This window comes from Panicum hallii, chromosome 2 (genome assembly GCF_002211085.1).
Source record: "Panicum hallii strain FIL2 chromosome 2, PHallii_v3.1, whole genome shotgun sequence".
Lineage (NCBI taxonomy): Eukaryota > Viridiplantae > Streptophyta > Magnoliopsida > Poales > Poaceae > Panicum > Panicum hallii.
Genome location: NC_038043.1, coordinates 45,189,836 through 45,217,650, shown reverse-complemented (window position 1 = coordinate 45,217,650; position 27,815 = coordinate 45,189,836). Strand labels below are relative to the sequence as shown.

The window sequence follows — 27,815 nt, the reverse complement described above, 5'->3', positions numbered from 1 at the left end:
AAATCGGAGGAGATAAAGTCGGTGGTTGTTAGCAGAGAAAATCTGTTTCTTGACTTGTGATGTGCATTTGATGGGTATGGTATGGTGGTTGAGTGCTGATGGACCAAAGGGGGCGTGTACGGGATCATGTTCAATCCACATCGTGCATACGAAGAGAAAGGGTACATGGTGAATAATTTGACGAAGACTATATTGACCAAGCCAAGACTGTACATGGTGCACACAAAGTGAGGGTTACTTTACTTCTTCTTTTTTTCCTAATAGCAAAGGTGGTTAATTCAAGTACCGGGCGCACTTTCCAAACCGGTCGGGAATGAATGAACTGAATGAATAAAACAAAGTGAAAGGCCTGTTTCTCTGCTCTTACACCGCTACACCGCTCTGGCCCATGATTGTCTCCCGAAAACTTTATCTGCAGCAGTTGACTCGCCATGTTCATGACCTCTGGCCTGGGACATGGAGCTTGTACTGCGTATTTGGCGATCTGTTCCTCAAGGAAATTGTTGGGAGCTTGCGCATACGTTACGCCCCGCCGCCCCGAGCCGGGCTGGACGCTGGACTGCTCCGGCGGCGCCGCCGAACCTGCTGCTCCTGGCTCTCCCGCCCGGTGCGCGCGGCGTGCACGAACGTGACGCTATGATGGGTCTACGATCCTGATCCGGTGAGGTCAGGGGGTGACTTGGGACTTGGGAGGAGTACGCGTGCCCTGTGTGTGTCGGCACGCACGGCGTGGTCAATGCTCGGCTGCTCGCATAGGCACGGCCACCGAGGGGCGCCTTGGATCGTTCCTGTGGCACGTCGTCGACCCGACTCGTTGTCGATCCGAAGTCTGATGTCTGAACCGTGTAAAACGAACAAAAGCTCCATCCTTCCTTTTGTCTCGGAAATATCTCTGTGACGCCCTCCGGCGGCCGTGTAGCTTGCCCCGGCACCGGGAGGCGAGTCTCCGGCCATAGGAAGGTGAGTCTCCTCTGTTCTCGTGTGGCGAACAGAGCGGCACCGTGATGGTGCGCGCGCTGTCAGTAAAATGGATGAGTCCAAATGGCCCAAAACCGCCGCGCAAACGTTGCCGAATTCCGAAGACCACCCCTCCATGGAGCTCATTAGCCGACATGACATGCCGCCGCTGTTCTGAAATCTGAAACTAGTGAAGCACACCAAACACCAAGAAAAAGAAGTCAGCAGCCCATGCATCTACGGAAGATATTGCAGGGCGCAGCGCACAGGGTCTAGCACCAAAATGTCCAAGGCTGAAAAGAAGTCAGCCTTTCGTGCATCTCCCCGGTATATGAGCACGCCCGGCGCCCAGTTCCGGTGCTGGCTCGCTGCTGAGCACCTCACGGAGCGACCCGAGGCCACCCCGTGCACACGCCGGCGCGACTCATGGAGGTGGAAACGCCGGCGCAGCACCGGGCGCCGCCGCAGCCATGCAAGAGCGCCGGCGCCACGCGGCCAGGCGGGAGCTGCGGCAGCGCTAGGCTGCTGCGCAACCCGGTCCTCGTCGCCAACTTCGTCCTCATGGTCGTCGGCTCGGCGGGCGGCCCGCTCTTCATCCGCGCCTACTTCCTCCACGGCGGCGCCCGCAAGTGGCTCTCGGCCTTCCTCCAGACGGCCGGCTTCCCGATCCTGCTCGTCCCGCTCTGCGCGTCCTTCTCCCGGCGCCGGCGCCGACAGCGCGGCGGCGGCGAGGAGGCGTCCGCGAAGGCGGCCGCCGGCGCGCCGTTCTTCCTCATGACGCCCCGCCTCCTGGCGGCGTCCGCGGGCATCGGCCTCATGACCGGCCTCGACGACCTCCTCTACACCTACGGCCTCGCCTACCTGCCGGTCTCCACGTCCTCGATCCTCATCTCCACGCAGCTGGCCTTCACGGCCGCCTTCGCGCTGCTGCTCGTGCGCCAGCGGTTCACGGCGTTCTCGGTGAACGCCGTGGCGCTGCTCAGCGTCGGCGCCGCGATGCTCGGGATGAACGCGGGCGGGGACCGCCCCGCGGGGGTGTCGCGGGCGCAGTACGACGCCGGGTTCGCCATGACGCTCGGCGCCGCCGCGCTGTTCGGCCTTGTGCTCGCCGTCATGGAGCTCAGCCAGGCGCGCCACGCGGCGCGCGCCGGCGCGGCGGCCGTCACCTACACTCTCGTCATCGAGATGCAGCTCGTCATCGGGCTCACCGCCACCATCTTCACCGCCGTCGGCATGCTTGTGAACAATGATTTCCACGTAAGTTTTGGTTTTTCCCCTGCCAACTTTCTGTTGCTACGTCTCCCGGCGCACCCCGTCATACTACTTCTCGTACCACTAAACACTGCAGCGCCAGTCTTTTGTAGATCGCACAGTTGCTAATGTGTCCCGATTTGCATAATGTGACATTGTGTCAATTTGATCTTGTTCCTATTGCATCATTTTCCCTACTGACAACATAGTAAGATGCTACCAAAAGAAATCCCGGACTTTTTTTTTTGCGCTACCGACATTTGGTTTTGACATGTAATTGTCACAGGCGGAACAGACCCTGAACTAGCTAGTGTAAATTCGAACCAGAATTTGTAGTAATTTCAGGAACCACGTTACCTGGTGGCTGTAATTTTGATTTTTATTTCTAGTGACAACCAGTAATTTAAGGAACAAAGACTCAATTTCATACAGTTCATCACACAGGAATTTCTATATATCAATGCAGGATGATGAGAAAATTATATGTGCTAGCAATAGGGGCATAGGGCTTTGGCAGAAGCAACGGTCATCAGCATGCGTTCCTTGTTTTCAATGAAGTAAACGAGCGGGCTACCCTTGTTTCCCTTTAGTGATCTCATCAGTAGACTGCTAGTAAAAGGGAGTCCACAAGACAACAGATATTGTAAACTACTCAGTCCACTTAGCAAGTTAACCCTAATCTATCCATAAAAGCCTTATACTTGTTGAGCTCATGTGCAAAGACTGAACGCCTTTTTGAAAGAAACGTGTGTAGATCAGAGCACGTATTTGAAAAGATAGGCATTCAAACAGTGACATAATAAATCATAATCAATTCCTAACGATAAGAAGCCGAATATAGAAAAGACAACAAAAATACCTCATTGCATATCTACAGATTTTTCTATTTGGATTGATCAAGTTGTATGCATAGGTAGGCTAGGGCGCAGCATATGCTCGTATTCTTTCTTGAACAGGGGGGCCCTAGGAGTGTAGACCTGTAAAAGTTTCTTGCCAAAATAAAACACAACTCCACTTGTGGATCTTGAATATGAATGTTGCATCACTACGAGTAGGCTTCTACTTCACACTGATGACTAAGACGCAGAGGAATGGGAAACGCAGGCAATCCCGGAAGAGGCGCGGGAGTTCGGTTTCGGCCGGACAGGCTACTACCTGCTTCTCGCCGGGTCGGCCGCCACGTACCAGTGCTTCTTCCTCGGCACCATCGGCGCCATCTTCTTCGGCTCGGCGCTGCTGGCCGGCGTGGTCATGACTGTGCTCATCCCGGTCACCGAGGTGCTCGCCGTCCTGCTGTTCAGCGAGCCGTTCAACGGCACCAAGGGCGTCGCCCTCGCGCTCTCGCTCTGGGGCTTCGTCTCCTACTTCTACGGCGAGGTCCAGACGGCCAAGGCGAACCGCCAGCCCGACAACAATCCACCAAATGCTGAGCATTTGGACCCATAGATGATCGCGTTCATAAATGCATACCCAATACTTTAGAGTAAGTTTTTACACAATAATATTTGATGGAATAAGTAGGCCATACCATGTGATACAACATTATGCTATAGGAGAACTTTATATGACAACATTTCGTGTGAAGAAAAAAAAAGCATCAACGCAGCAAAGGACGGTGATGCTGCCTTATTCAAAGAGCTATACGTACTGTGTATGTAGAGCGACATTGAGGCACGTCTGCAGGGCATTTTTCAGTGCCTACTCCTCTGCGAAATTGATTTCAGAAATATCAACCGATGTGAATTCGCCTTCTGGGTAGAACATGAACGCGCCACCCTGAAGCTTCTTCTGTGGGATCTGGCTGATCTTGAGCCGGTCCTCGTCGGTCAGCTCCCAGTCGAAAAGCTCAAGGTTCTGCCTGAGCCTCTCCTTGTTGTAGGTCTTGACGACTATACTCACTCCTTGCTCGTACACCCATCTCAGTGACACCTGAAGAAGGAGGAGGGTAGATCTGTGACTGTAAGCATCACAGATGCATAAGTGGAGCATGCCATACAGAGGCAGTTGGTTATGAGAGAACACAACCTGTGCGACGGATTTCCCTCTTGCCTTGGCGATCTCCGCGAGCACCTCGGATTCGAGCACGGCGTTGGCTTCCCCGTTCCAGCTCTGCCCTCCCAACGGCGAGAACGCCTGGACGTGGATGCCCTTCTCGGCGCAGTACGTCCTCAGCTTCTGCTGCTGGCAAACCGGGTTCACCTCCACCTGCAGACAGGCGCAGAACTCGAGCGATTAAGTCACCGCAGCTAATTAGTAGGAGTAGTAGCAGTAACAAACCACGTCGACCACCAGCTCGGCACCTGGTTCACTGCAGGGGTAATGGTGGCAAAGGGCAGGGTCTTGTCGAGGTGCTTGGTCGTGAAGTTGCTGACGCCGATGGCCCTGGCGAGCCCGAGCCGCTGGCACTCCTCCATCGCCTGCCACACGCCCTTGAAGTCGAACGGCCGGGCGTCCTCCCTCTTGGCCGGGAACACGGGCGGCCCGGGCTTCTGGCAGATGGGCTGGTGGATCAGGTACAGGTCAAGGTACTCCATCTGCAGGTTCCTGGAGCATATTTTTGTCACTAGGAAGGAATAACAGGCCAGATATACGCACCACAGCTTTGGTCAGGAATCTTACTGCAGGGTTTCCCGGAGGGAGGGGACGACGAGGTCCGGGTGGCACTGGGTGCACCACAGCTTGGACGTGACGAACACCTCCTCCCGAGACCTGACGAGGCCGCGCCGCACGGCTTCCGCCACGGCGTCGCCGAGCTGCCTCTCGGTGCCGTACAGGTAGGCGGTGTCGAAGCAGCGGAAGCCGAGCTCGATGGCCGCCAGCACCGCGTCCTGGGTGTCCTCCGGCCGGACGTGGAACATCACCGCCGTGCCCAGCCCGATCACCGGCATCGGCTTCGCGTCGCCGGACGGCAGGGCCACCTCCGGCACCGCCGCCGCCGTCGTGCTCCCCGTGGAGGCCATGCCTGCGTCTGCCACGGCCGAGATTCGTGCTGGGCAGGAGTGACCAAGCGACGCTAATGTTCGTTTTGTGGTGGGATCTGAGTTTTTGCCAGGTTCATGCGTAATGAGTGACGTTAAACAGTCTGAACTCACTTGCTGATTTGTCTGTTTCGGTCATTGCCGTTTTAAGGAATTTTTTGTCAGTCTTTTAATACTTAGTAATAACTGAACGCTTAGCAGAACTGTCAGCTGGCCGGCGTAGTAAGTATGATGTGTGGACGTGTCCAAAGCAATCGCCCCGCCATCCACATCATCGGTGTCCGGAGCTATATCTCCTATTAGACTCGGAGGAAGGGCGAACCGAGGTGGCTTCTCTCTGGCCTCTCGATACAACCACCTCTGTGAACACAACAGCACATCACTGTAGTTGTGGCCTTGTGAGGCTCACAGTGTGTGAAATGCGTGGAAGAAAACGATCGCGCAGTTGCATCATCACACTCCTACATCAATACCCTTCTACAGTTTTCCTGAGGTATGCTCATAGTCAGTTTTATTACTGAAGAAAGGACTACTTTCATTCAAAACATAATAATACGGGGCTATTTTGGTTAAAACAAAAGAGAAGGTCACAGGAAATAAATATAGCTTAGACCAAATAAAACCTTTGAATACACATGTCAACATTTCTTCTTAGTATTGAAAGATATGTGCATAGGTAGTGGCTAATGCTGATGGTATATTTGTATACACTTTTGGCCTCATAGTATTTCAATATTAGTATGAATATCAAATCATTAAAATTGATAATTGGGATGACCTTGAAGTTTTTCACTTTGGTTTTGATTTTTGTCCAATATGTAAATTTGCAGGAAAATGACCCAATGGTGGAGTGAAAAAAGTTGCAAATATTACTTGAAGATACGTTTAAATATTGGATTCAAAAATTGAAGAGGACCAGTACGCCAAAAACCAGTCAATTTTTGGTGAAAATCTGGCTAAAATTTGAAAATATGTCCACAGTCCATCTAGAAAATGAATGGAAGTGCGTCAATTTACTGTTGGTTACTGAAAGGACTAAAATTCGACGGTTTTCATCGATTTTCAATCAAAATTCAGAACAATGACATCTTTTTCTCTAATAGTTATCTGAAAATTTATAGAAATTAATTTATTTTAAGACAGAGGGAGTATATGTTACTAATATTGGTATACTGGCCATGTTTTCTCACTACACTCCTCTTTTGAATAGAGCTTTGTATAGTGTTATTTTAGTTTTCCCCATCTCATTCATGACATTTGTCATGTATGTGTGGCCATACATAGTAGCATTTTCCCTCTTCCTTAATTTGGGCCACGGACTCCACCACGTAATTGTGTGTGAGAGAGGGAGAGGGACCCAAATTAACATTTAGGTGAACGCATGTAGAACAATGCAAAACAGCGGGAGTTTGAGTTAATCTATTTATAACGGTATACGTGAGTAATTTAGAAGCATGTACTTGGATTCTCTGAGTTTGTTTTTTTCATAACAAAAGGTATGTACATAAATAAAAGCAATTATCAAAGATAATTGAATTAGTTTTTCATAATGGTAGAGTCCGAGTAATTTAGAAGCATGTATTAGGATTTTTTTTGTTATTCTCAAATGCGAATAATTTAGAAACATACCCCATGGTTATTTGTTGGCAATTGTGTTTACTCCTTGTGAGAATCTCTAGAAAAGTTTACTAGCTTGTCTTATGACTTGAACATACAGCTAGTTTTTTTTCTCGACCATCTACTGTTCATACGGCTTCTAGAAATGCAAGGTCACTGACTTGACTGGACAGCGATAAAATTGCAAGCAGCCATAGCCGAAGGACGGCAGCACGAGATCGATCGGCCAAACGGGCCACTAGCTACTGGGCCTGCTGCTGACCCAGTCGGCCGCGTGCCGCCATCATGGTTCATGAACCATGGTGCCAACTTCTTCTGCGGCTCGTCGACGCTGCCGGCCAGCGCCGTCGTGTTCTTCCAAGAGCCGCGCAAGGGCACATTGACCAAGGTCCTGTCGCGAGGCTCCGCCGCCTCCTTCTACGGCGAGATCCTGGCAAACACATTCGGACATGCCAGCACGCAGTATTTTTGGGAATAACCGAATTAGTAGGCAACTCGTATGATAATCGATACAACAGCATAATAACGATTGCATGGGTAAAATGGACTTCCAATCCTCTGTTGCACAACGTGCCCGTGCAATCCTTATTCAGCTACAGATGGCGTTGATGATGCGTGGCTGCGCTAGAATCACTAGCAAGCCGTCTACGCGGAGGAGAGGAGCTGCTCGCGGCGGGCTTTGTTGGCCGCGAGGAGCCTGTCCCTGTCGGGCAGGGCCGCCCTGACCGCGTCCACGGCGAGGAACCGGCCGAACCAGGCCTTCATCAGCGGGAGCTCCTCGTCGGTGACGACGCTGGCGCCGGACACCTCCTCGATGACCGGCAGCCAGTGCGCGAGCCACCCGACGACGATGTCGAGGTAGCCCACGGCGTCGCCGCCGAAGAACCTCCTCCCCTCCAGCGCCGCCTCCAGGGTCTTGAGGCACCGCTGGGCCTCGCGCACCACCTCGCGCTGCGCCTCGCCGGTGGTGGTGAAGATCGGGTACAGGGCGGCGTTGCACTGGATGGAGCAGACACAGGCACATCCAGTCCTCAGCTCCCATTAAACCCTGCTCCTCCATCTAACGGAGTGTGGCTGCAGGTTGCGTGCGTACCTTGTCTTCAGCGTACCTGGCCCAGAACCTCGCCTGGGCACGCTCGTAGGGGTCGGCCGGCATGATGGGGTGGCCGCCCTTCCAGGCCTCGTCGATGTACTCGACGATGATGGTGGACTCGGCGATAGGCTTGCCGCCGTGGACGAGCACGGGCACCTTCTTGGTCACCGGGTTGTAGCGGAGCAGGTCGGCGCTCTTGTTGGCGAGGTCCTCGTCGACGTACTCGTACTCCACGCCCTTCAGCCGGAGCGCCCACTCCACCCGGATCACCATCGGGCTCGCCCACATGCCGAATACCTTCACGCCCTTCTCTGCCATGGCTGGAGCTCCGCTCCTCTGCTGCTGCCGCTGCCGCTGCCGCTCCTGCTGTTGCAACTTGCAAGAGATGAAGAGATCTGCTTGTCCCCTTATAGGCCAGGAAGCCTTCGGAAGTCAACTGCTCGATTCCGGGTCATGGTTTGCTTCCAAAGGAGTCTATGGGAATATTTATTTATTTATATATAAGTTAAGTAGTAATCAACAGACATGGACACGACGAGAGTGCTGGAAGATATGGTCAGAGAAGCTTACCAGTTACTACTTAGAGCGTGTAGTATAGAAATAATATACGTACAGTAATCCATAGGGATGCTTTTCAGGAAAAGAAATCCTCATTGGGGAAGTCCAATTATATTACACTAAAACATCCTGAACTGTTTGGATGGTTATGTTATTTTGTTTAAAAAAGGTGTGTTCTAAAGCGTGAACAAGACTTGGTCAACTCAGCCATTTGGCGATGATACAGACTTCCACAAGGAAATTAGTGGAAGAACGGTATGCATACTGCATCTCCCTGTCTCATACAAGTATGCTTGTTGCATTTCTCTATTTAGTTGTCTCTTCTCATGCTCCAAAGAGAGCAAACAGCAGAGCATGACGACAACTGGACCCTGACAGAATTTATTACCATATTACATGACGGAAGATGTGGAGATGTGGATAGTTTCGCTTCATCAAGCCGTCATGGCAACCTTCACTGTAAGGTTATACATGGCACGTGCACATGCTACTATTATTTTTCAAGACGAGGCTTCACCCCATTTCCATGTCAACAAACGGAAATAGCAGAGTGTTTGGTGCACATGACTCTGAATATCAGTACCAGAAATGCACCTCTTATTGCAATCAGCAATCTCTGCTTGGGGTCGCCCATCAGCAATTACAGGTTCCGTAAGGCTTGAGCGACATTCCTCGATATCCTCTCATGAATGGGTTCCTGCATCTTACAAAACATTAAGGATTTGTTTATTTGCTAAACTAGAAGCACAAACAAAATCTTCTGCATACCCTTGTATCTGGGATCTCGAATTTTGCATTTGTGATTGTTTCAAACAGGAAAATGTACCTACAGGGCATATTCAAACAAACTCTTATTCAACCAGAACAGAAATCATCCTTGCATCAGTTTCATGTACATACAGAATGTGCATCAGGTTGTTGGTTGGACAGGCTATAAGAATATTTAATATTTTTTCCTAAAAAAACTGAAAACTGAAATGGGTCATAAGAACAGGAGCTTATAGAAATAGCCATACCGCCAGGCTAGCTCACAGACCAGCTCTTCCGGAGCTTCTGGGAGAACCTAAATGTTTAGAGCACCATTGCAGTCAACAGAATTAAGTTGGCTCGTTATGAAAGAAATTCCATAAGTGGTTTTAAAAACTTAGTATAAAGAAACTATACCGCATCTTCATATGGATTGCAGTTGTTCTTGAACCAAAGCCTCAAAAACTCCTGCATGAATTAATTAATATACTTCAAAATTGTTTGTAAGGCATAAACAGCATCAAGGATTCAAAATAATCAGCCCATACATTGATGTGTATGACTCAGGGGTAGTTTACCTTGTCAACATTTTCAGGTTCGAGACCAGATTTAAATCTATCTTCATATGAATTAGCAATCCAATATCTGCTGGAGTCAGGAGTATGAACCTGCTTGTCAAAAAGTGGAGACCATGAGTTTTATAATCATAACCATTCATCATTTCAATATCTCAGAAGTTATGATACAGTTTTACTCAACATAATTCTAAAACTTTTAGATACTTCTAAGTAAAGAAAGTTTTCAACAGCATGAAGTGATTGATTGATGAAACAACTCTGTTTAAATTCATACACAGAACAGCTAGTTAGTACTATCCAAATCCACGAGATGTGTTAGTCACTGTTGCAAAAAGTTAAAATCATACATAATTTGCTAGTTTCTGGGTATGACGAGCATAAGATAAGAAACAATTATAAAATCATCTCAGAAATGCAACCTCATCAATCAGCACGATTGTCCCATCAGCTGTCTTTCCAAACTCATACTTTGTGTCAACTAAAATTAATCCATTCTCTAAGGCCACTTGCTGCAAATGGAAAACAGAAAGGACAAAAGGGTATCAATAAGTTACACAATTGTAATATAGCTTTAACACAGAAGATCACCAAGTGGACTCATATGTCAAAATAACTCTAATTCCAGTCGTAAATACCTTAGTGGCAAGCTGCAGAGATTAAAACTACAAGGACATCAAAGTAAATTTCGTAACATTGCAAGTCCATTGTTTCTAGTGTTTGCCAGTAAAATTAAATTGGAACGTTACTAGATACAGACCTGGAAATGCCTTAGCAGAAACAGAAAACATGATAATACACTACCTGTCCATATGCAAACAAGCTTAAGGCTTTGCTTCCTGCCTCATCAAAATCTTCCTTTGACATCAGCCCTGATTTGATTATCTGCAAAATATAATGGCAATGTAAGGACCTATTTGAATAACAAATAGAATCATAAAAAGGGGGTGGTGCACGCATGCAACAGCATTCAGATGCCAAAAAACAATACTACCAATTCTCAAAGATTCATGTTCGAACTAAATATAACCTAAACAGATGATAATAACATCAGAAATCAATCAAAGACTACCAGATTCCTCAATGCCCCCAAAATATCAAAATAAGACTACCAAACAAAATGACATATCACTACTGGCAAGCAAAAGGCAAACAAATTAGTGCGACTTCTCAATTCTCCAGAATAAAGGCACCAGATAGTAACTTCATCAAATCCCAGATCACGGAGCCATCTATTGATCTATGGAATTCCAATGTTTGACTAATCTAAAAACATTTCCTTATCCTTTTACTATGTGATCTATTCATCAAATCCCAGATCACAGAGCCATCTATTGATCTATGGAATTCCAATGTTTGACTAATCTAAGAGCATTTCTTTATCCTTTTACTATGTGATCTAGTGTTAGTAATAACTTACAACAGGTTATAACTTTTAGATTACAAGATGAAATATACTAAAATATACTAGAAGCAAGATAGAAGTTATTCAACGCATACCTCATCTGGACTGACAGGGACATCGTGATCTGCAGCTTTAGTCGTTGGTGTCAGTATATTAGCAGATAGCTTCTGGTTCTTTACCATGCCTGGACCAGAGAGGCCAATAATCAGTCTACATAGAACAAAACAACTTCAAATTGGATGATTGTTGATCAGCATATGGCATACCATCAGGAAGAGCATTTCCACAATAGTTCCTGACACCATTATTATAAACTGTCCATAAAGATGTATCAGTGCTTCCTGTAACAAATCCCCTCACTGAAAATTAACATGAGAAGACAGGATTAGTAAGAATGATAAACTAACAGATTAGCATAGACAACGAAATTCTGCTTATACGACTGCAAACTGTTATTAGAAAAATAATATGCAAGAAGCCTTAGGTCTCACCAACAAATTCAACTGGAAAAACTGTGCACCTTTTGGCAATTGTCACATTCTTATCAGGAGAAGACACTACTGCGTTTGGAGTAATGTGAAGGGTTTGATTGAACCACCAAAGGCTTGTCTCATTAAGAACCTGAAATCATCCATATGATAGCACATTAAAACACATAATCATGGAAACAATTATTTCTTATCCTAAGTGCACTCTGCTTCCAGGTTCATAATGTTGGGACACACTATAAATGAAGAGCTAGAACAACAATTGGTAGGATTCTAGACAAGGTTATGAACACAATAGTATTTCAGACCATAATCACTTGTGACATCAGAGTAGTGAGTTGGCAACCCCTCAACAGTGTGACAATTTCATGCAAATCGGACAGATGCTTATTAACACTAGTAGCTCTGAATAACGCAGAGGAGCATACCTGGCCTTTAAACGGGATGGAAGCAAGGACACGGTCGAACGCGCTCTGCCGATCAGTGGTCACCAGCACCAGGTGCTCCCCACTCTCGTACACGTCCCTCACCTTCGCACCAAGCACCAACGTTCGCTCACTAGAACCAATCTAGAAGAGAGTCACCGAATGATGGCAGGCCAGCTGTTTGCTCACCTTGCCCTTGGCGGCGAGGCGGAGCCCCGGGACGGCTAGGTCGAGGCGGGTCTCCCCGAGGCAGTTCCCCATGGCGGCGCGCGCGGCGAGCAGGACGGCCTCGCGGTGGCCCGGGTCGGCGGCGAGGAGGGAGGGCGCTGCCGCCGCCGCGCCGATCCCGCCGGCCGCCGCGGCGAGGGTTGAGGCGCGGGGAGAAGAGGAGGCGGACATGGAGACGTGGGGGAAGCGAGAAGGGCGCGAGGATGAAGGAGCCCCGAGGAGCGCTTTGGCTGGGCTCGCGACGCGGGCGGCGGCGGCGGCGGGCGGCGCGGAGGGGGACATGGGAAAGGCGCGGAGAGGAGCGGGTTTTCGCCTGGCGTTCGGCTGGTTGCTGGCTTGCTGCGGGGTTTTTGTTTAGGCGTTGTAATATAAGAAAAAATTTCAAATATTACTGGTACCTCACACCTAAAATATATTTTATCTTCATTATCAATAACTAATTTTTATTTTTAATTATGATTGCTATAGCAGACTATCAAAAATTCAATCACCAATAATAAGGTAAGGGATGAATCTTTCTCGTTTAGATGAGAGGGATGTGTGTTCCGTGATTACCGGTAATAAGAATTGGATTGGTAATTTGATGAAGCACCTTCAATTATTAAAATATTAATTTTTTGATATCGGAGAAAGGAATGAGTAATCTATTGAAGATGCTCTAACGAGACTGCGAAAAATATAAAGATATAGGATGGAGTTATAATCATAAAATTGATTCTCTTCGACATGAAATGGATGGTTGATAGGATGCCGTCGGCTAGTTATTAGTCTCTATTTGAATTCATTTATTTAATAGTATATTAGTTAGCTAGTAAGATTTAGCTAATTGAATAATTATTATTTAGCTAGTTAAAAAATCTTTAGTTGTATTAGCTAATCCGTTTGGATTAGTCCGAGCTAAACTTAACTACTTGGATCCGATTAGATTCTTAATCTTGTTGCGCCAAGGATATTTTTAATGATAATTGATGGTACCAGCTGACATTCTATTTGATCTAAAAGAATGTAAAAGGGCAAGATACTCCATGATCCAATTTGTCAACGTCTAAATGTTTTCCAACTGTATGATATGATAGGATCAACTCTTTTTTCGACGAGTGAGGCTCGCGTTTTTCTCTCAAACTATCAACGGCAGAATCAAACTTACCTCCGTATTAGCTATGGCGGATCATTGCATGATCATTCGTTTTCCTCACTTTCTTTTGATGAGTAGCGATGCTTTAAAGAAGATATGATTTCAAGATAAAAATAGCAAAAGAAAAGGCACTAGTAGGTATTAGCATTGATACACCCGTCGGAGTAAGGTATTGTTGCATTAAGAAAAAAATATCAACATGTTGTGGTGTACGAACTATCAACAACTTTTCTCTCCGTGATTGATTTGTTGATCATTTTCCCAATTACTTACCTTGTATAAATTTAGTTTTTCCGAGACTTTTCGTGCTCCCCATCTGACATCGACACATTTCGTTTATTCTTGAGGTACGGGTAGCAAATGCTTCTGCTCCATGTTTGGATCCCATAGGATTAAGATCGGATATTTAGACATCAATTAGAAATACTAAATGTAGGCTAATTAGAAAAATAATTGTATAAAAGAAGACTAATTCACGAGATGAATTCATTAAATCTAATTAAATTATAATTTGGCAATGTTGTGCTACAGTAAATATGTGTTAATCATGGACTAATTAGTATCAATACGTTTGTCTCGATATTTAGCCGTGACTTATGCAATTAGTTTTGCAATTTGCTCTTATTTAGTCCATCAAATCGGTGTTAAAAGAGAGGACTAAAGTTTAGTCCCTAGGATCCAAATGGGACCTTAATAAGATAATATTTGTATCATATTTCTTATGGTAGGTAATTACAATAAATTCTAGATCATGTGAGCCAACCTATCACGTTAAGTTAATATTGTCTCTTAAACCTCATTACAATATACCATTATTCTCTAAGAGCTTGAGATACCTAGTCCAACTGTTAAGGTTTGATAAGTTAGCATTAAGGACCTCATCGTCAAAAGCAACTCAAATGAGAACTCTGACCAATACCACAACTAAACCAGCAATTCATGGCACGCTGCAAACCACCAGGCCATCCTCTAACGCAACAACTGTAGATTCCACAACTCAACGCTAACATCATCAGGTACAAATGTACATAACACACCATGTCCAACAGACAGCACAACGACACCAAAACGTCGTCCACCTCAGGTCACGCAGCTGTAACCAGCAAAACTCATGTCATGGCAGCAGCATTACAGCGGAAAACGAAATGGAAAATCTTAATTCTGCTCATGTAATTTCTCACCAAAACAGTCAAATCAATTTACAGAACGATGACAATGTTTACTGTCATAAAACTCATTATTGGTAGACATGATTAGCTTGAGATGCTCTCGGTGACACTTCTGGGCATTGTTTCAAGTACTCCCTCCGTTTCAACTGTAGTTTGTTCTGATAAATCTAGATATACATTATATCTACATATATAGTAAAATTTATATATCTTAATTATCAAAATGAACTACAATTTGTAATGGAGTGAGTAAATATAAAAATCTCAAAGCAAAACGACTCAATTTTCATCTGTTCAAAAGGGAAGTTAGAAAACGACTGAACTTCAGTTGATTGGATTTCTGTGTTCTAAACAAGCAACGAGTTCAAAGCTTCAAATCGTTGAGACGTGAAGCTGAAGAACAAGTGATCCAGATCCTGCATGCTCGAGCTTGACGGAACGAGAGCGGCGCACTGTGTACACGCTGCGGCCCTCTGTAGTCTGTCCTCACCTGCTGCTGGCTGCTGCAGGCGTCTCTGCCAAGCGGAAATAAATACGAGGCCAGACCAACGTCGTGCCAGGACGCCCACGTCCCGCCCGTGAAACGTACGTCGGTGCGTGAGCTCCAGGCCTCCGGAACAGTCCGAGAAAATTAGGACCCGTTTCGTAAGGGTAACGGCTGCAGCTCCGACTTTTCGGTGGAACGGTTTTTAGTGAAGTTAAAGTTATTTTAAAAAATATTTAGCAAAATAGTTTTATCTTACCTTTTATGAATGGATTGAAGATGAGAAGCTGATTAGAGTCACAAAATGTGGCTTCACCACCATAGTGGAAACTATTTTAAACTTTACTAACAGTTTTATGGATGGAATCGTTTTAAAAACAATTTTTTGACGGAGCTTGCTTTGAAGCTGTTTTTGAGCCCCGTCAATGCCCTCCTACTCGGACTCCACGGAGCACGAGGCCGCGAGCAGCCGAGCACGCACGCCGAACACGGAGACCACGGGAGCACGTCCGTCACCCGTGAGTCTGCCGGTCAAGAAGCCCAGGCCCCTGGCGAGGGAATTCCCCCCGTCAAACCCCGTCCCGTCGCCGTTGCCCCAACCGCAGCCGCAACGCAACCGCCCGGGGCAGGAACCGTCGGCGTCGCGTGACTTTCCCGCAGCGCCGCGCCGCGCAGCGCAGAGGCAGAGATCCCGCGCCCGACACCATCACGCTGCCCGGTTCCGCCCGTACGCTGCAGGCGCACGCGGCGCCCCTCCCAAGAAACTGTGCCTTCTCCCGTGCTCCCCACCCCACCCGGCCACCCCGACTTGATCTGACGAGCCGACCCGGCCCGGCGACACCGCACGACACGAGTCCAAGAGGACCAGCCAAACCCCACCACCGTCCTCCTCATCTCTCCCATTCTTCCCTCCCTTTTCCTTCCCCCTGCCCCCTCCCCTCCTCGAGCCCCTCGCTCCCAATCCCCCGGTCTCGCACCACCCACCTTCCCCGATCCAGCACCGCACGCCTCCGCACTCCCCCAACCCCCATGACACGCAAGAGGCGCAAGCACGCCGCCGCCGCCGCCTAGGGTTTTCCGATCCCCTCCAGCAGCATGGATTCGCTGCCGCGGAAGCGCAAGGGCGCGCGCGCCGCGTGCTCGCTGGCCGGATCCCTCCACGACGCGCCCGCCGCCGCCGCCCGCAAGCGCACCTGCCGCGAGCCCAAGCCGCGGCCCGAGAAGAAGAAGCCCTCGCCCTCCGGGGGCGCCGCCGGCGAGGCGGGGGCCTCCGCCTCGGCCCGGGGCGGCGTGGTGATGACGGCGCCGCCCGCGAGCGGGCGGGCGGCGCCCGACAGCCCCGGCCGCGGGCTCAAGCGGAAGCTGGGCTGCATCGAGTCCGCCACGCGGATGGGCCGGAAGAAGCGCCTCGAGAGCGAGTACGAGCTCGGGGCCGAGATCGGGCAAGGCAAGTTCGGCTCCGTCCGGATCTGCCGCGCCAAGGCCGGCGGCGAGGAATTCGCCTGCAAGGCCCTGCCCAAGAACGGCGAGGAGACGGTCCATCGCGAGGTGGAGATCATGCAGCACCTCTCGGGCCACCCGGGCGTCGTCACGCTCAAGGCCGTCTTCGAGGACGCAGACAAGTTCTACCTCGTCATGGAGCTCTGCGGCGGGGGCAGGCTGCTCGACGAGATCGCCAGGCAGGGCAAGTTCTCCGAGCAGCGTGCTGCCATTCTGATCAAAGATCTCATGGCCGTGCTCAAGTACTGCCACGACATGGGTGTCGTGCACAGGGACATTAAGCCGGAGAATATTTTGCTCACCAAGGCTGGGAAGATGAAGCTTGCCGATTTCGGACTTGCTGCACGGGTCACCAATGGTAATTTTTTATGCAATGTTGCTATCTTTCAGTTTGGAGCTCAAGAAGATGGCATTGGGTACATGTTTTAACAGTGAATTCCAACAATGTAGTGTCAAGCAAGAATTTAAAAGTAGTATAGCATCAACCAGAAGTCTAAATTGGACTGTAGTAGGTTCAGTCATATTTAAGTGCCAGTGGTAAACTAAAATGATGTCTGCGCATAGCTATACTAAGTACATTTCAGCAATGTTTCCATGTTACTTGGGGTATAGTTGGGTGCCAAGGTCTTAGGTTTCTAGAATTCCACTTGATATACAGACTCATTACTTATCTATGTTTTACCATGGCTGCTAGCATTTTTGCAGGTTTCCCATATATGTGGCCTTGAGTACCAGCTAGTGTGATGTAAACCGAGTTGGGAGTCAACTAATTTATACGTTTATGGCCTAGGAACCTAAGTGAGCCATGTAGCTCTGGTCTTCCTGACTTGGTCATGTAACAAGCAAATGAGGCCAACTCAACCTTACTCATCTCTGGAGTCTTCCTTAAGTTGGTGACTGTCGATGTCTGGTCTCAGTGGTCTGTTTTGTTTCCCACCTGAGTTCTAATTGACAATTGATATGATGTTTTGTGTGGTGTCCATTACTCCATAAGAAGAAATGCTCTCAATACTAGCGCAAGCTGTGTTTTCGGAGTCATGAATTCATAACCAAGTGTTCATTCACGTGTCATCTCCTATTGCTAGGTATGATAAGATAATCGAGACCTGATGCTAGGAAATTCTTGATAAAGTTTCTGCTTGCTTGCATAGAATAGCAAAGTTCAAAAATTTACGTTGATGCAGAAGACATTGATTTATAGCACCCTAATGTGCAAGAGCTGAATGGACTTTGATAGCTTGGGTCTCATTGTCTAGTTATATAACTAACTAATTAGAGTAACTGAAGTATATTAGCTCCATCATTTGTCTAGTACCTTGTAGTTTGCAAGGTATTGATGTTTAGGCTGCTCGCTATCTATGCAGTGCTAACATACTGATGTGTTGTGCTGTGTTTTTGGAGTCATGAACTGTAGCAGGCGGGCATCATTGTGTCATCTGTCTTGTTAGGCATGCCAAGAGAATTGAAGCCTGGCGCTGGTTGATACTAATTCATGAATTTTCGTTTGGGGCTGCTAGTCCTACTTCTGCGCACAGAAAATTGGATCTGATGTCCTGAACTTGCGCTGATCGTTATGTAATGTTTACGTCTTATGCCACTCCAATCAAAGTGTGGTCTGCCAGAGACTAGCATGGTTTTCCTACCATACCATATGCTGTCATGTTCCATGTTCGTAATGCGATTTAGTTGCTTTTATGCATTAGAAAGCAGTGCAACTTTTGAATGGAATTATAGAATCTATGATTTAGAGTTGTATGGCAACAGGGGCACTGGCTCCTGAAAGTAGCTGCATATATTGAATAAGGTACTGATGAGTTTTAGCAAACCTACATTTTTTTTACTTTTGATTCAAATTTTTTTGTGTTTACTCTTGTTGTGAGAATGGATTTACCATGCTGTATTGTTGGTTCTTATACCTAGATTGAAAATACTCCAAGTCTACATCTAATGTAATGTCAAAAAAAACAATTCCAATGAGATTTTCTGGACAACCTTAAGGTTTGCTATGAGGGACTTATTCATTATTTCCAACACTCCGCCAGCAGTAAGTATCCTATGAGACATTTGAGCACTGAGCGTTTTTCTATTTTTCTTCATGTTGTATTGTTGTATTTTCATTGTCATGCTTCATCTCCTGATTGGCATAATTCCATCTATTTTTATTTGTGGCTGTGGCTGTGGAAACTAACTAACATTTGTTGGATGCATCGAGCAGGTCAGAAATTGTCTGGCGTAGCTGGGAGTCCAGCATATGTAGCACCTGAAGTTCTTTCTGGAAGCTATTCTGAGAAAGTTGATATATGGGGTGCTGGTGTGCTACTACATGTACTACTGCTTGGTTCACTTCCATTTCAAGGAGGCTCTCTGGACGCTGTCTTTGAGTCTATAAAGACGGTTGAACTTGATTTCAGCAGTGGTCCATGGGAATCAATATCAGGTCTTGGGAAGGATCTTATTAGCCGAATGTTGAATAGAGATGTCTCTTCTAGAATGACTGCTGATGAAGTTCTTAGTAAGTTGAAGATCCAAAGAGTTTCTCACCTAGCATTGCTTTCTGTTTTGATAATGTATTTACTTACTAATGCCTATTTCAGGTCACCCATGGGTCCTATTTTACACGGAATGCCCCTTGAAGGTGGTAACTGCTAATTTATGTGTCGCTAACAAGATTTTAACACCCAGGATTCCATGGGACAGACTTAGGTCAGAATGTGAGTCATTGTCAGACTTCAGCCAAAGGTCAGAGGATCAGGATGAATGTGGCATAGTTGACGCACTGACAGCAGCAATAACCCGTGTTAGAATATCAGAGCCGAAGAGAAGTCGGCTCTGTAGCCCTGCAATCACCATTCAGCAAGAATGCTCTTCAAACTTGAAGAGTAATCTGTGCACGGCTTTCTGACCTGACCCAGTGTATAGCTCCAGATTGGAATGGTGTCCATTTTTCTCGCAGAGAAGGTGGGTCTGATTTACAGTGGCTCCACTGGCTGGTGTAGAGCTGAGGATAATAACTCGGGGTTTTCCAGCAAGGCGGCAAGTGGTTGTTATGTAGGTTTTCTCCAGTAATTGCTGATGAACCCGACGGTAGTAATTGCTGTAAATTTTGTAAATAGCATGATCCCTCCCCCTATCTGTGCCTGGGTTGCTAATTTATGTTGTCAGAACTGTACCAACTTTCAAGCAATGTTCATAATTCATAAGCTGTTGTCTTACCATGATTTTTGGCATGCGCCATCAGGAACAGCTCAGTGACCTGATGCAGGCAGCTCGGTTTGGTAATATGCAAAATTTCTGCTAACATGATGTTTCACATCAGCCATCATGTGCTGCGTGTCAATAGCTCAGTCAATATACAGTCCGGACTTGCAGCAAGAGATACGGTGGATAGCAACTCTTCGTGGCCACATGCAAACTGCATTCTTGATTCGCGTTTGTAGCTGGGGGGATTGACCGCGGCTCGATTGGAAATCTTACATCCGTTCCACACGAGTCCATCCTTTCTTCTTCATCTAGTGATCGAGTAGTACGCTGAAGCGACTGGAGGTCCGTTCCATCCAGGCCTGTTTCGGATATCTAGAGAGTAGAGATTGGCGAATCTAGTCCAGAACTTCGGATCCGAAGATTCTTTTGGAGTCGAGTTAGGATTAGTATTCGGTTTCTTCCTCCAGCATTGGCCGCCCGGCCTGCCGCTACAAACAAACAGGCAGCTACAGGATTACGAGGGCGGGCGAGACCCAGGGACTTGCATTAGATTAGATCCCGGGCGATGGCATCCCGGAAGCGGGCGGCGACGGCGGTGGAGCCGGATGATGATACCGGATGCGCGTTCCTGCACGAACTGTCCGGCGAGGAGCAGCTGCGGCTGCGCAACCGCCACCTCGAGCGCAAGCGCAAGGAGAAGAAACTGCGGGATAAAGGCATTCGTCGAGCGGCTTCCATGCGCACGGAGGAGCAAGTCGCCCGGCCTGCTCCTTCCTACTCGCAAGCAATCGAATTGGGTTTCGTTAAACAATCGAATCAGCCAATCAGATTCAGATAAACTGATGATAAGAAAAAACGGAAATTGGTGCAGGGATCGCGACGCCTTCGTCATGAAAAACGTCCACCACGCTCTCCGCCACTACAACGCCAGGCACCCGGTATGTCCTCTCAATTCTGATCAAGTACTCCGTAGATGAGCAGTAGATCTTCCTTGGTGTGGTACATACATTAGACGCGTGCTCGACATGGCAGGGTGGGGAGTTCGATCCTGTCAAGGCCTTGATGGAAGCCAGCGTGTGCTATAGGAACCACGTCAACTTCTGGGCTCGCAGCCGCAGCAGCAACAACCCAGGGACGACGACGACTAGGAAGATCAAGCGCTTCTTCGCTGAGCTGCGCTACAAGCAACACCATGATGACCCAATCGTTGAAACGAGCACCATAATCGGTAATAACTCCCTTTCTTGATCCTAGTACTTAGTAATAAGTCGCCTATTTCTTTGTTTCCCTTTCTCTGTAATACGATTGACCGATGCATGCCTGACAACAGAAGAGCCGCTCTGCCGCTACAAAAGGAGCTGTGCAATTTGCCCCGGCCAGTACGACATCTTGCACCCCGTGAACGGCATCTAAGCGAGAAGAAGGTTCCCGTCATGGAAGGTGAGCTCACCTGTGTTAAATCTTTGGATCAGCTACTGCACGATTAGATTAGAAGATATCGTGTACTACTAACATATACCGAGCAATATAGAGAGAGAAAGAGAGAGGGGAAGGGCACGGGGTATACCTTCTTGCCCTTGCGTCGCGGCAGATGATGTCGTGCCCGCCATGGTGATGCAGCGCAGGAGCTCGCGGTGGCCGAGGCAAAGGCGTACGGGCTCGCGGTGGCCGAGGTTCGGGTTGCGTCCACGGGCTCGGAGTCGAGTCGGAGACGAGGGCGATGGCCGGCGGCGATGCTTCCCGCCGCTGCTGCGCTCAACTTAGATCGGCTAGGGTTTTACTGTTGGTGGGGTGGCGGCGGCCGGTGAATCTCGTATGGCGTGACGCTGGCCCCCACCTGTCCTTTATAGCGTAGCGCGACGGGGGCCCACCAGCTAGGAACGAGCTGGGGCGCCCCCGATCAGGGCGCATAGGTGAGGAGGCCCATCGGGCCTGTTAGGATCCGATGGCCTAGGGAGATCAAAACTAACAGTCTCCCCCTTGATCTCACCTTATACTTTTCTTTTACTTTTACTTTTTCGCGTTTCGTCATAGATTTGTGTATGAGCATGCCTCATCGTCACGATCATCAGTCGATAGATTTAGCAGCTACAATTCACGCTTCCATTCAGAGACGGATTCTTTAACCTTTTGGGCCATTGTAGTCCGAAGATCACAGGCTATTCCTTAGCCCCGTGCCGGCTACGTGTTCCTTGAACACGCTGGGTAGTAAGCCTTTCATTAGCGGATCCGCAAGCATTTTTACTGTGCTTATATACGCGAGATTTATAATATGATCTCGGACTTTATCTTTCATAACATAATATTTTATATCTATGTGTTTGGCAGCTCCACTTGTTTTGTTGTGTGCATACATTACTACGGGCTCATTATCGCAGTACACCTGTAATGGTTTAGATATATCATCAATCATTCTCAGACCGGGTATGAACTTCTTTAGCCAGTTCACCTGCCCTATAGCCTCATAACATGCAACAAACTCGGCATACATTGTGGACGATGTAGTGACGGTTTGTTTGCAACTTTTCCATGATATTGCTCCCCCGGCAAGGATGAACACATATCCTGAGGTGGATTTTCTATCATCTCCTGCATAATCGGAGTCTGAGTATCCTACGATACGCAGAGATTCTGTTTTTCTGTATGTTAACATGAGGCCTTTGGTTCCTTGCAAATAGCGCAGAACCTTCTTTACTAACTTCCAGTGTTTTGGTCCTGAATTACTCTGAAATCTGCCAAGCAACCCGGTAACGTAAGCTATATCAGGGCGTGTGCACACTTGTGCATATTGTAAGCTTCCCACAGCAGAAGCATATGGTACCATTTTCATTTGATCAATTTCATATTGAGTCTTGGGGCATTGAAATTCCCCATATCTGTCGCCCTTAACTATAGGTGCAGGTGAGGTACTGCATTTATGCATGTTAAACTTCTTTAGGACCTTTTCTATATATGTCTTTTGAGACAGTCCTAATACCCCTTTCAATCTGTCTCGATGAATCTCGATTCCTAGAACGAATCTTGCTTCACCAAGATCTTTCATCTCGAAATGCGAGGATAAAAACTTTTTCGTTTCTAGTAGCAGACTGACGTCACTACTTGCCAGTAGGATGTCATCTACATACAGAATTAGGAAGAGATATTTCCCATTGCTGAATTTTGCGTAAACGCAATTGTCCTCGATATTTTCTTTGAACCCGAATTCTTTTATTGTTTTATCGAACTTCAAGTACCACTGTCTTGAAGCTTACTTTAGCCCATAAATCGATTTCTTTAGACGGCATCCCAATTTCTCTTTACCTTCCACGACAAAACCTTTCGGCTGTGCTATGTAGACGGTTTCATCTAGGTCCCCATTCAGAAATGCTGTTTTCACATCCATCTGATGTAATTCTAGATCATAATGCGCCACAAGAGCCATTATAATTCTGAAAGAATCTTTACATGAGACTGGAGAAAAGATCTCATTGTAATCAATTCCTTCTCTTTGTGTGTATCCTTTTGCCACGAGTCGTGCTTTAAATTTGTCTATATTCCCTTGGGAGTCATATTTGGTTTTGTAGACCCATTTGCAGCCTACTGTTTTGGTTCCTTTAGGAATTTCCTCTAAGTCCGACACTTTGTTAGTACTCATCGATTTTATTTCATCTTCCATGGCATCAAGCCATTTCGACGAGTGTTCATTTCTCATGGCTTCTTCAAATGAAGTGGGATCATTCTCCATTTGAATTTCTTCGCTATTATAGACTTTATAGTCTTTAGAAATAGCGGGCTTCCTTGTTCTTTGAGGTCTCCCACGAGCCTGAGCCTGCGGTGCCTCATCTATTTGGGGCTGCTGTTGCTCCCCTTCTTGTGTGGCAATGGGCTCGTCAAGAGCCTGATGAATAGGTTCCACTTCCTCATTCATCTTTACCACAAAAGGAGCCACTAGAGGTGTTGGCATCACCGTGACTTGCACTGGCGGTGCATACAGCGGGCAGCGGGAAGAAAGATTCCTGAATCATGGGATTGGGTGTATACACCCGCTTCTCCTCAAGATCAATCTTCCTAGCTGTGCCGCTCCCCCAGATGATTTGATCTTCAAGGAAGACTGCGTGTCTCGTTTCTACAAATTTTGTGGATCTGTCTGGGCATTAGAAACGAAAACCCTTTGACATTTCTGGATAGCCAATGAAATGGCAAGATACTGTTTTGGAATCTAGTTTTGCAATGGTCGGGTTAAATACTTTTGCCTCAGCAGGACTCCCCCACACCCGCAGGTGATTCAGTGAGGGTACTGTAAGCATCTAGGCCCTCAAGGTATGTTTCGGTGATTAATGACAACCATTATTGTGACTAATGAGTTTGTGCAGCTTTATAGATCATTATCGCTCATTTGGTCATATGTCAAAAGAGGCCCCTTCAACTCAATAATATGTCAAGACTAAGAATCTTTCTAGTCCTAAGTGTCATAAGGTTGAGAAGGACACTTAGGTTATATAGGTTTTATAATTTTGTAGTGATCGCACTATTAAGAGGGGTTTAGGCTAAGTAACTTGAGCATGGACATGGTCATTTAAAAATGGATGCACACAATGGTCACTCAGGTTTCTAGAAGTTCAAATAAGTGGTTCTCAACTCATATCTCAAGATTATTTGGATTTCATTCAAGACTCAAATCAGAAAAGGCAAAATCAGGAAAAGTCCTTAACACCGGTTTAACCGACGCTCTCACTTTTCTATACGTCGGTTAAACGGAGTCAGCTGAGTGTGGACAAGTCGATACACCGGTTAAACCGACGATGTTTGAATTTAACGTCGGTGCAGTTGTCCAGAGACTTGGTTTTTCTGTTGTTCAGTGGACAACTACACTCACCGGTTAAACCGATGATACGTCGGTTAATCTGCCCAAGTTGTAATGGCTAGTTTTCAAAAGAGGCAGCTTACGTTCACCGGTTAAAACGACGATGACTATTGGAGGTACGTCGGATTAACCGGCGCTACGCAGTTTTTCTGGCAGCTTTTTCTCCAACGGCTCTGTTCGTGTGAGCTGCCTATATATACCCCTCCAATGGGTCATTTTACTACTCTTGACACCAGGCAACATCCAAACACTCATACTATAGTCAAGAGCCACCTTGAGCTTCATCATTTCACATACTTGTTCATTCAATCATTCAAGAAGCAAGATTAAGGACTTGAGTAGAGAGAAGCTTGTGTGCATCCGTTCTTGGTGATCGGTTCTTGCTCAAGTGAAGGCCTTAGCTTGTTACTCTTGGTGATTGGCATCACCTAGGCGATCTTGGTGATCGAGGTGATTCTCGCGGAGCTTGCTAAGGATTGTGGAAGCCCAGAGAAGAAGATTGTACGTGGCTTGATCTCCATCACACCGGGATGGTGAATGGAGACTCTTAGTGAGCGCCCTCGTCTTGGTGACTTGGGAGGTGACAAAACTCTTTGTGAGTGTCACAACGTGGATTAGGGGTGTGTGCCAACACATCGATACCACGGAAAAAAATCCGGTTATCTCTTGTCCACTTTATTTATTCAAGCATTATCTTTCATGCATTTTATTCATGTGCTTGACTTAGGGATCATTACTTTGCTCTACCTTGCTAGGCTTTACCTCTTTTTTATCTTTCCTAGCTTGCGTAGGTAGTTTAGTTACCCGGTTGGTGAATTGGTGCCTTTCTAGCTTTGCACAGGTTAAGGTTGCTTTACCTTGTTTTAGAAATTGAAAAAAGCCCAATTCACCCCCCTCTTGGTCCATCGATCCTTTCAGGTACTCTTCCTATCCACATTTCATACGGCGTTTTCGGCACCGATTTACTTGGAACTCTGTTGAGAATATGAATGACGGTTTTCAGAGCCTCCATTCATAAACTCACTGGCAACGTAGAGCAGCTGATCATACTTCGCACCATATCCATCAGGGTACGATTACGTCTTTCAGCCACTCCATTTTGCTGAGGTTCACTCGGCATCGAGTACTGGGCCACTATACCTTGCTCCATCAGGAACTTTACAAAAGGTCCTGAAACTTGGCCATACGGGGTATGTCGACCGTAGTATTCCCCTCCACGATCAGATCTTACGATTTTAATCTTTAAATCGTGTTGATTTTCTACTTCGGCCTTGAATATTTTAAATTTATCCAAAGCCTCGGATCTTTCTTTAATTGGATAAATGTATCCATAACGGGAATAATCGTCTGTGAATGTTATGAACGAGTCATAACCATCCACACTCTTTACATTGAACGGACCACAGATATCTGTGTGAATTATTTCTAATACACCTGTGCTCCTCTTAGCATTTTTCTTTATTTTCTTAATGAATTTGCCTTTTATGCATTTAATGCATTGTTCTATGTCAGAGAACTCTAATGGAGAAAGAATATCATTTTTAATTAATCTCTCTATTCTCCCCCTCGAAATATGGCCTAAACGATAGTGCCATAATTTCGACGACGCATTTTGAGTTCTTTTCCGTTTTCTATTCGCGATTGTAGGCGAGAATACATTCGCATTGTTATCGCATACGGAATTCACACTTTCGCGTAACGATATCAAATAAAGATCATTCTTTCTGAATGCAATGGAAATAACTGTATTATTACATTCGATCAAACACCTGCCATCTCCAAATAAACAGGAATAACCATCTTTGTCCAGGCAAGACACACTAATTAAGTTTCTGTGTAAAGAAGGTACATATAAAACATATCTAAGAATTATAATAAAGCCAGTGTCGAGTTCCAAATGAACATCTCCCACTGCTTCAACGTTTGCCTGGGCTCCATTTGCCACTCTAACTTGCTTTTCGCTTCTTTGAGTGGTTCTCGTCGAATGGAATCCCTGCAATAAATTTGCAACATGAATAGTTGCTCCTGAATCAATCCACCAAGTGGTTTTTGAATATTCTATATACAAGGATTCATTTATGAATGAAATAATGTTCTCACCTCTCTTTTCCATGATCATCTTTAAATATCGGTGACAGTTTTTCTTGTAGTGACCCCTTTCTTTGCAGTAGAGATACTGATCCTTCTCTACTAGAGCGTGTCCTTCTTGAGGTCTGTGTTGATGAGAGCCTTTACCTTTAGAAGAGGATGAAGAAGAAGATGAAAAATTGCCTTTGTAATTGGCATTTTTCTTCTTGTTCACGTAGTTTAAAGATCCACCAGTGGTGGATTTTATCCTTTCCTTCTCGTGAACACACATCGCAATGGTCTTTTCTATGTCCCAAGTATGTGGTTGGGTGTTGTAATTGACAACAAAAGTGTCAAATTCTTTTGGCAACGAAGCAAAAACCAAATGGACAATGTGATCCTCCTTGAAGGCAAGGTCCAATGACTTAAGCTTGTTATTCTGGTTGACCATGCGATGAATGTGTGCCCTGATGCCACCACTATTGTATCTCTCTGAAACCAGTTGTTTAATTAACTGGGTTGCATGTCTTTGAAGAACCAGTGTACTGGTTCTTTAATTTCTCAAGATACTCTATGATAGTGCCACAATCTGTGATTGAGCCCATAATTGCAGGTTCAATCGTGTTGTTTACCACTGCCAAGCATTTCTTGTTGGCTGGGAACCATTTTGCATAAAGCCTCTCATAATCTGCTCTTGCTTTCTTATAAGAAAGCTCTGTTTGCTTCCAATAATCATCTGTGTCTGTGTCCTGTCTCACAGGAGGCACAGGCTCTGTGGGAGTCGGTGTAGCTAGGCCCCAATCCAATTCACCCATGATGAAATAGAGGTCCAGCTTTCTGTACCATTCATTGTAATTGTCTCCCTTTAATATAGGAATATCATTGATGGAAATCATCATTGATAATCCTCCTGAAAAATATTCATGAGTTGTGAAAATATTAAAATAAAGTCTAATAAATTATTGCATATGTAAAAAATACGACGTTGGTCGAAATTTAAAACATGCAATAACTTTGGTATTAAATCTAAAACACCGTTGGGCAGAGTTAGAGTTAATACAGGATAATGATCTATTAAAAAATTAAGGCACATT

General features: G+C 46.4%; 6 protein-coding genes across 12 annotated transcripts; 3 read left to right on the top strand and 3 right to left on the bottom strand.

Moving 5' to 3' along the window:
- The first annotated feature begins 1,240 nt into the window (after nucleotides 1–1,240).
- Nucleotides 1,241–3,849, top strand: LOC112882103 (purine permease 3-like). Its single transcript, XM_025947093.1, has 2 exons — nucleotides 1,241–2,214; nucleotides 3,313–3,849. Exons 1-2 carry the CDS (start codon nucleotides 1,384–1,386, stop codon nucleotides 3,652–3,654), a joined length of 1,173 nt encoding a protein of 390 aa, XP_025802878.1. The 5' UTR covers nucleotides 1,241–1,383; the 3' UTR covers nucleotides 3,655–3,849.
- Nucleotides 3,741–5,317, bottom strand: LOC112882104 (deoxymugineic acid synthase 1-D-like). 2 transcript variants are annotated; one of them, XM_025947096.1, is made up of 4 exons: nucleotides 4,828–5,309; nucleotides 4,509–4,752; nucleotides 4,234–4,413; nucleotides 3,764–4,137 (listed from the first exon to the last, which is right to left on the bottom strand). In XM_025947096.1, exons 1-4 carry the CDS (start codon nucleotides 5,166–5,168, stop codon nucleotides 3,907–3,909), a joined length of 996 nt encoding a protein of 331 aa, XP_025802881.1. In that variant the 5' UTR covers nucleotides 5,169–5,309; the 3' UTR covers nucleotides 3,764–3,906. The 2 variants fall into 2 exon arrangements, with proteins under 2 accessions (XP_025802880.1, XP_025802881.1); XM_025947095.1 differs by having other exon boundaries at nucleotides 3,741–4,413; nucleotides 4,828–5,317.
- Nucleotides 5,318–6,933: 1,616 nt separating this feature from the next.
- LOC112882105 (glutathione transferase GST 23) lies at nucleotides 6,934–8,321 on the bottom strand. Its single transcript, XM_025947097.1, has 2 exons — nucleotides 7,897–8,321; nucleotides 6,934–7,802 (listed from the first exon to the last, which is right to left on the bottom strand). Exons 1-2 carry the CDS (start codon nucleotides 8,212–8,214, stop codon nucleotides 7,449–7,451), a joined length of 672 nt encoding a protein of 223 aa, XP_025802882.1. The 5' UTR covers nucleotides 8,215–8,321; the 3' UTR covers nucleotides 6,934–7,448.
- Nucleotides 8,235–12,679, bottom strand: LOC112882102 (phosphoribosylaminoimidazole-succinocarboxamide synthase, chloroplastic). Of its 6 annotated transcripts, none has more exons than XM_025947088.1 (13): nucleotides 12,284–12,678; nucleotides 12,098–12,199; nucleotides 11,673–11,802; nucleotides 11,448–11,540; nucleotides 11,277–11,365; nucleotides 10,581–10,661; nucleotides 10,199–10,288; nucleotides 9,780–9,869; nucleotides 9,619–9,669; nucleotides 9,471–9,517; nucleotides 9,223–9,280; nucleotides 9,049–9,151; nucleotides 8,235–8,370 (listed from the first exon to the last, which is right to left on the bottom strand). In XM_025947088.1, exons 1-12 carry the CDS (start codon nucleotides 12,602–12,604, stop codon nucleotides 9,095–9,097), a joined length of 1,209 nt encoding a protein of 402 aa, XP_025802873.1. In that variant the 5' UTR covers nucleotides 12,605–12,678; the 3' UTR covers nucleotides 8,235–8,370; nucleotides 9,049–9,094. The 6 variants fall into 6 exon arrangements, with proteins under 6 accessions (XP_025802873.1, XP_025802876.1, XP_025802877.1 ...); XM_025947089.1 differs by having other exon boundaries at nucleotides 8,246–8,386; XM_025947091.1 differs by lacking the exon at nucleotides 9,223–9,280 and having other exon boundaries at nucleotides 12,284–12,679.
- Nucleotides 12,680–16,015: 3,336 nt separating this feature from the next.
- LOC112882101 (serine/threonine-protein kinase PEPKR2-like) lies at nucleotides 16,016–19,825 on the top strand. The gene is made up of 3 exons (XM_025947086.1): nucleotides 16,016–16,968; nucleotides 18,826–19,122; nucleotides 19,205–19,825. Exons 1-3 carry the CDS (start codon nucleotides 16,206–16,208, stop codon nucleotides 19,510–19,512), a joined length of 1,368 nt encoding a protein of 455 aa, XP_025802871.1. The 5' UTR covers nucleotides 16,016–16,205; the 3' UTR covers nucleotides 19,513–19,825.
- A 551-nt stretch (nucleotides 19,826–20,376) lies between these two features.
- LOC112881116 lies at nucleotides 20,377–21,224 on the top strand. Its single transcript, XM_025945817.1, has 4 exons — nucleotides 20,377–20,591; nucleotides 20,683–20,749; nucleotides 20,844–21,039; nucleotides 21,142–21,224. Exons 1-4 carry the CDS (start codon nucleotides 20,377–20,379, stop codon nucleotides 21,222–21,224), a joined length of 561 nt encoding a protein of 186 aa, XP_025801602.1.
- Nucleotides 21,225–27,815: the final 6,591 nt, after the last annotated feature.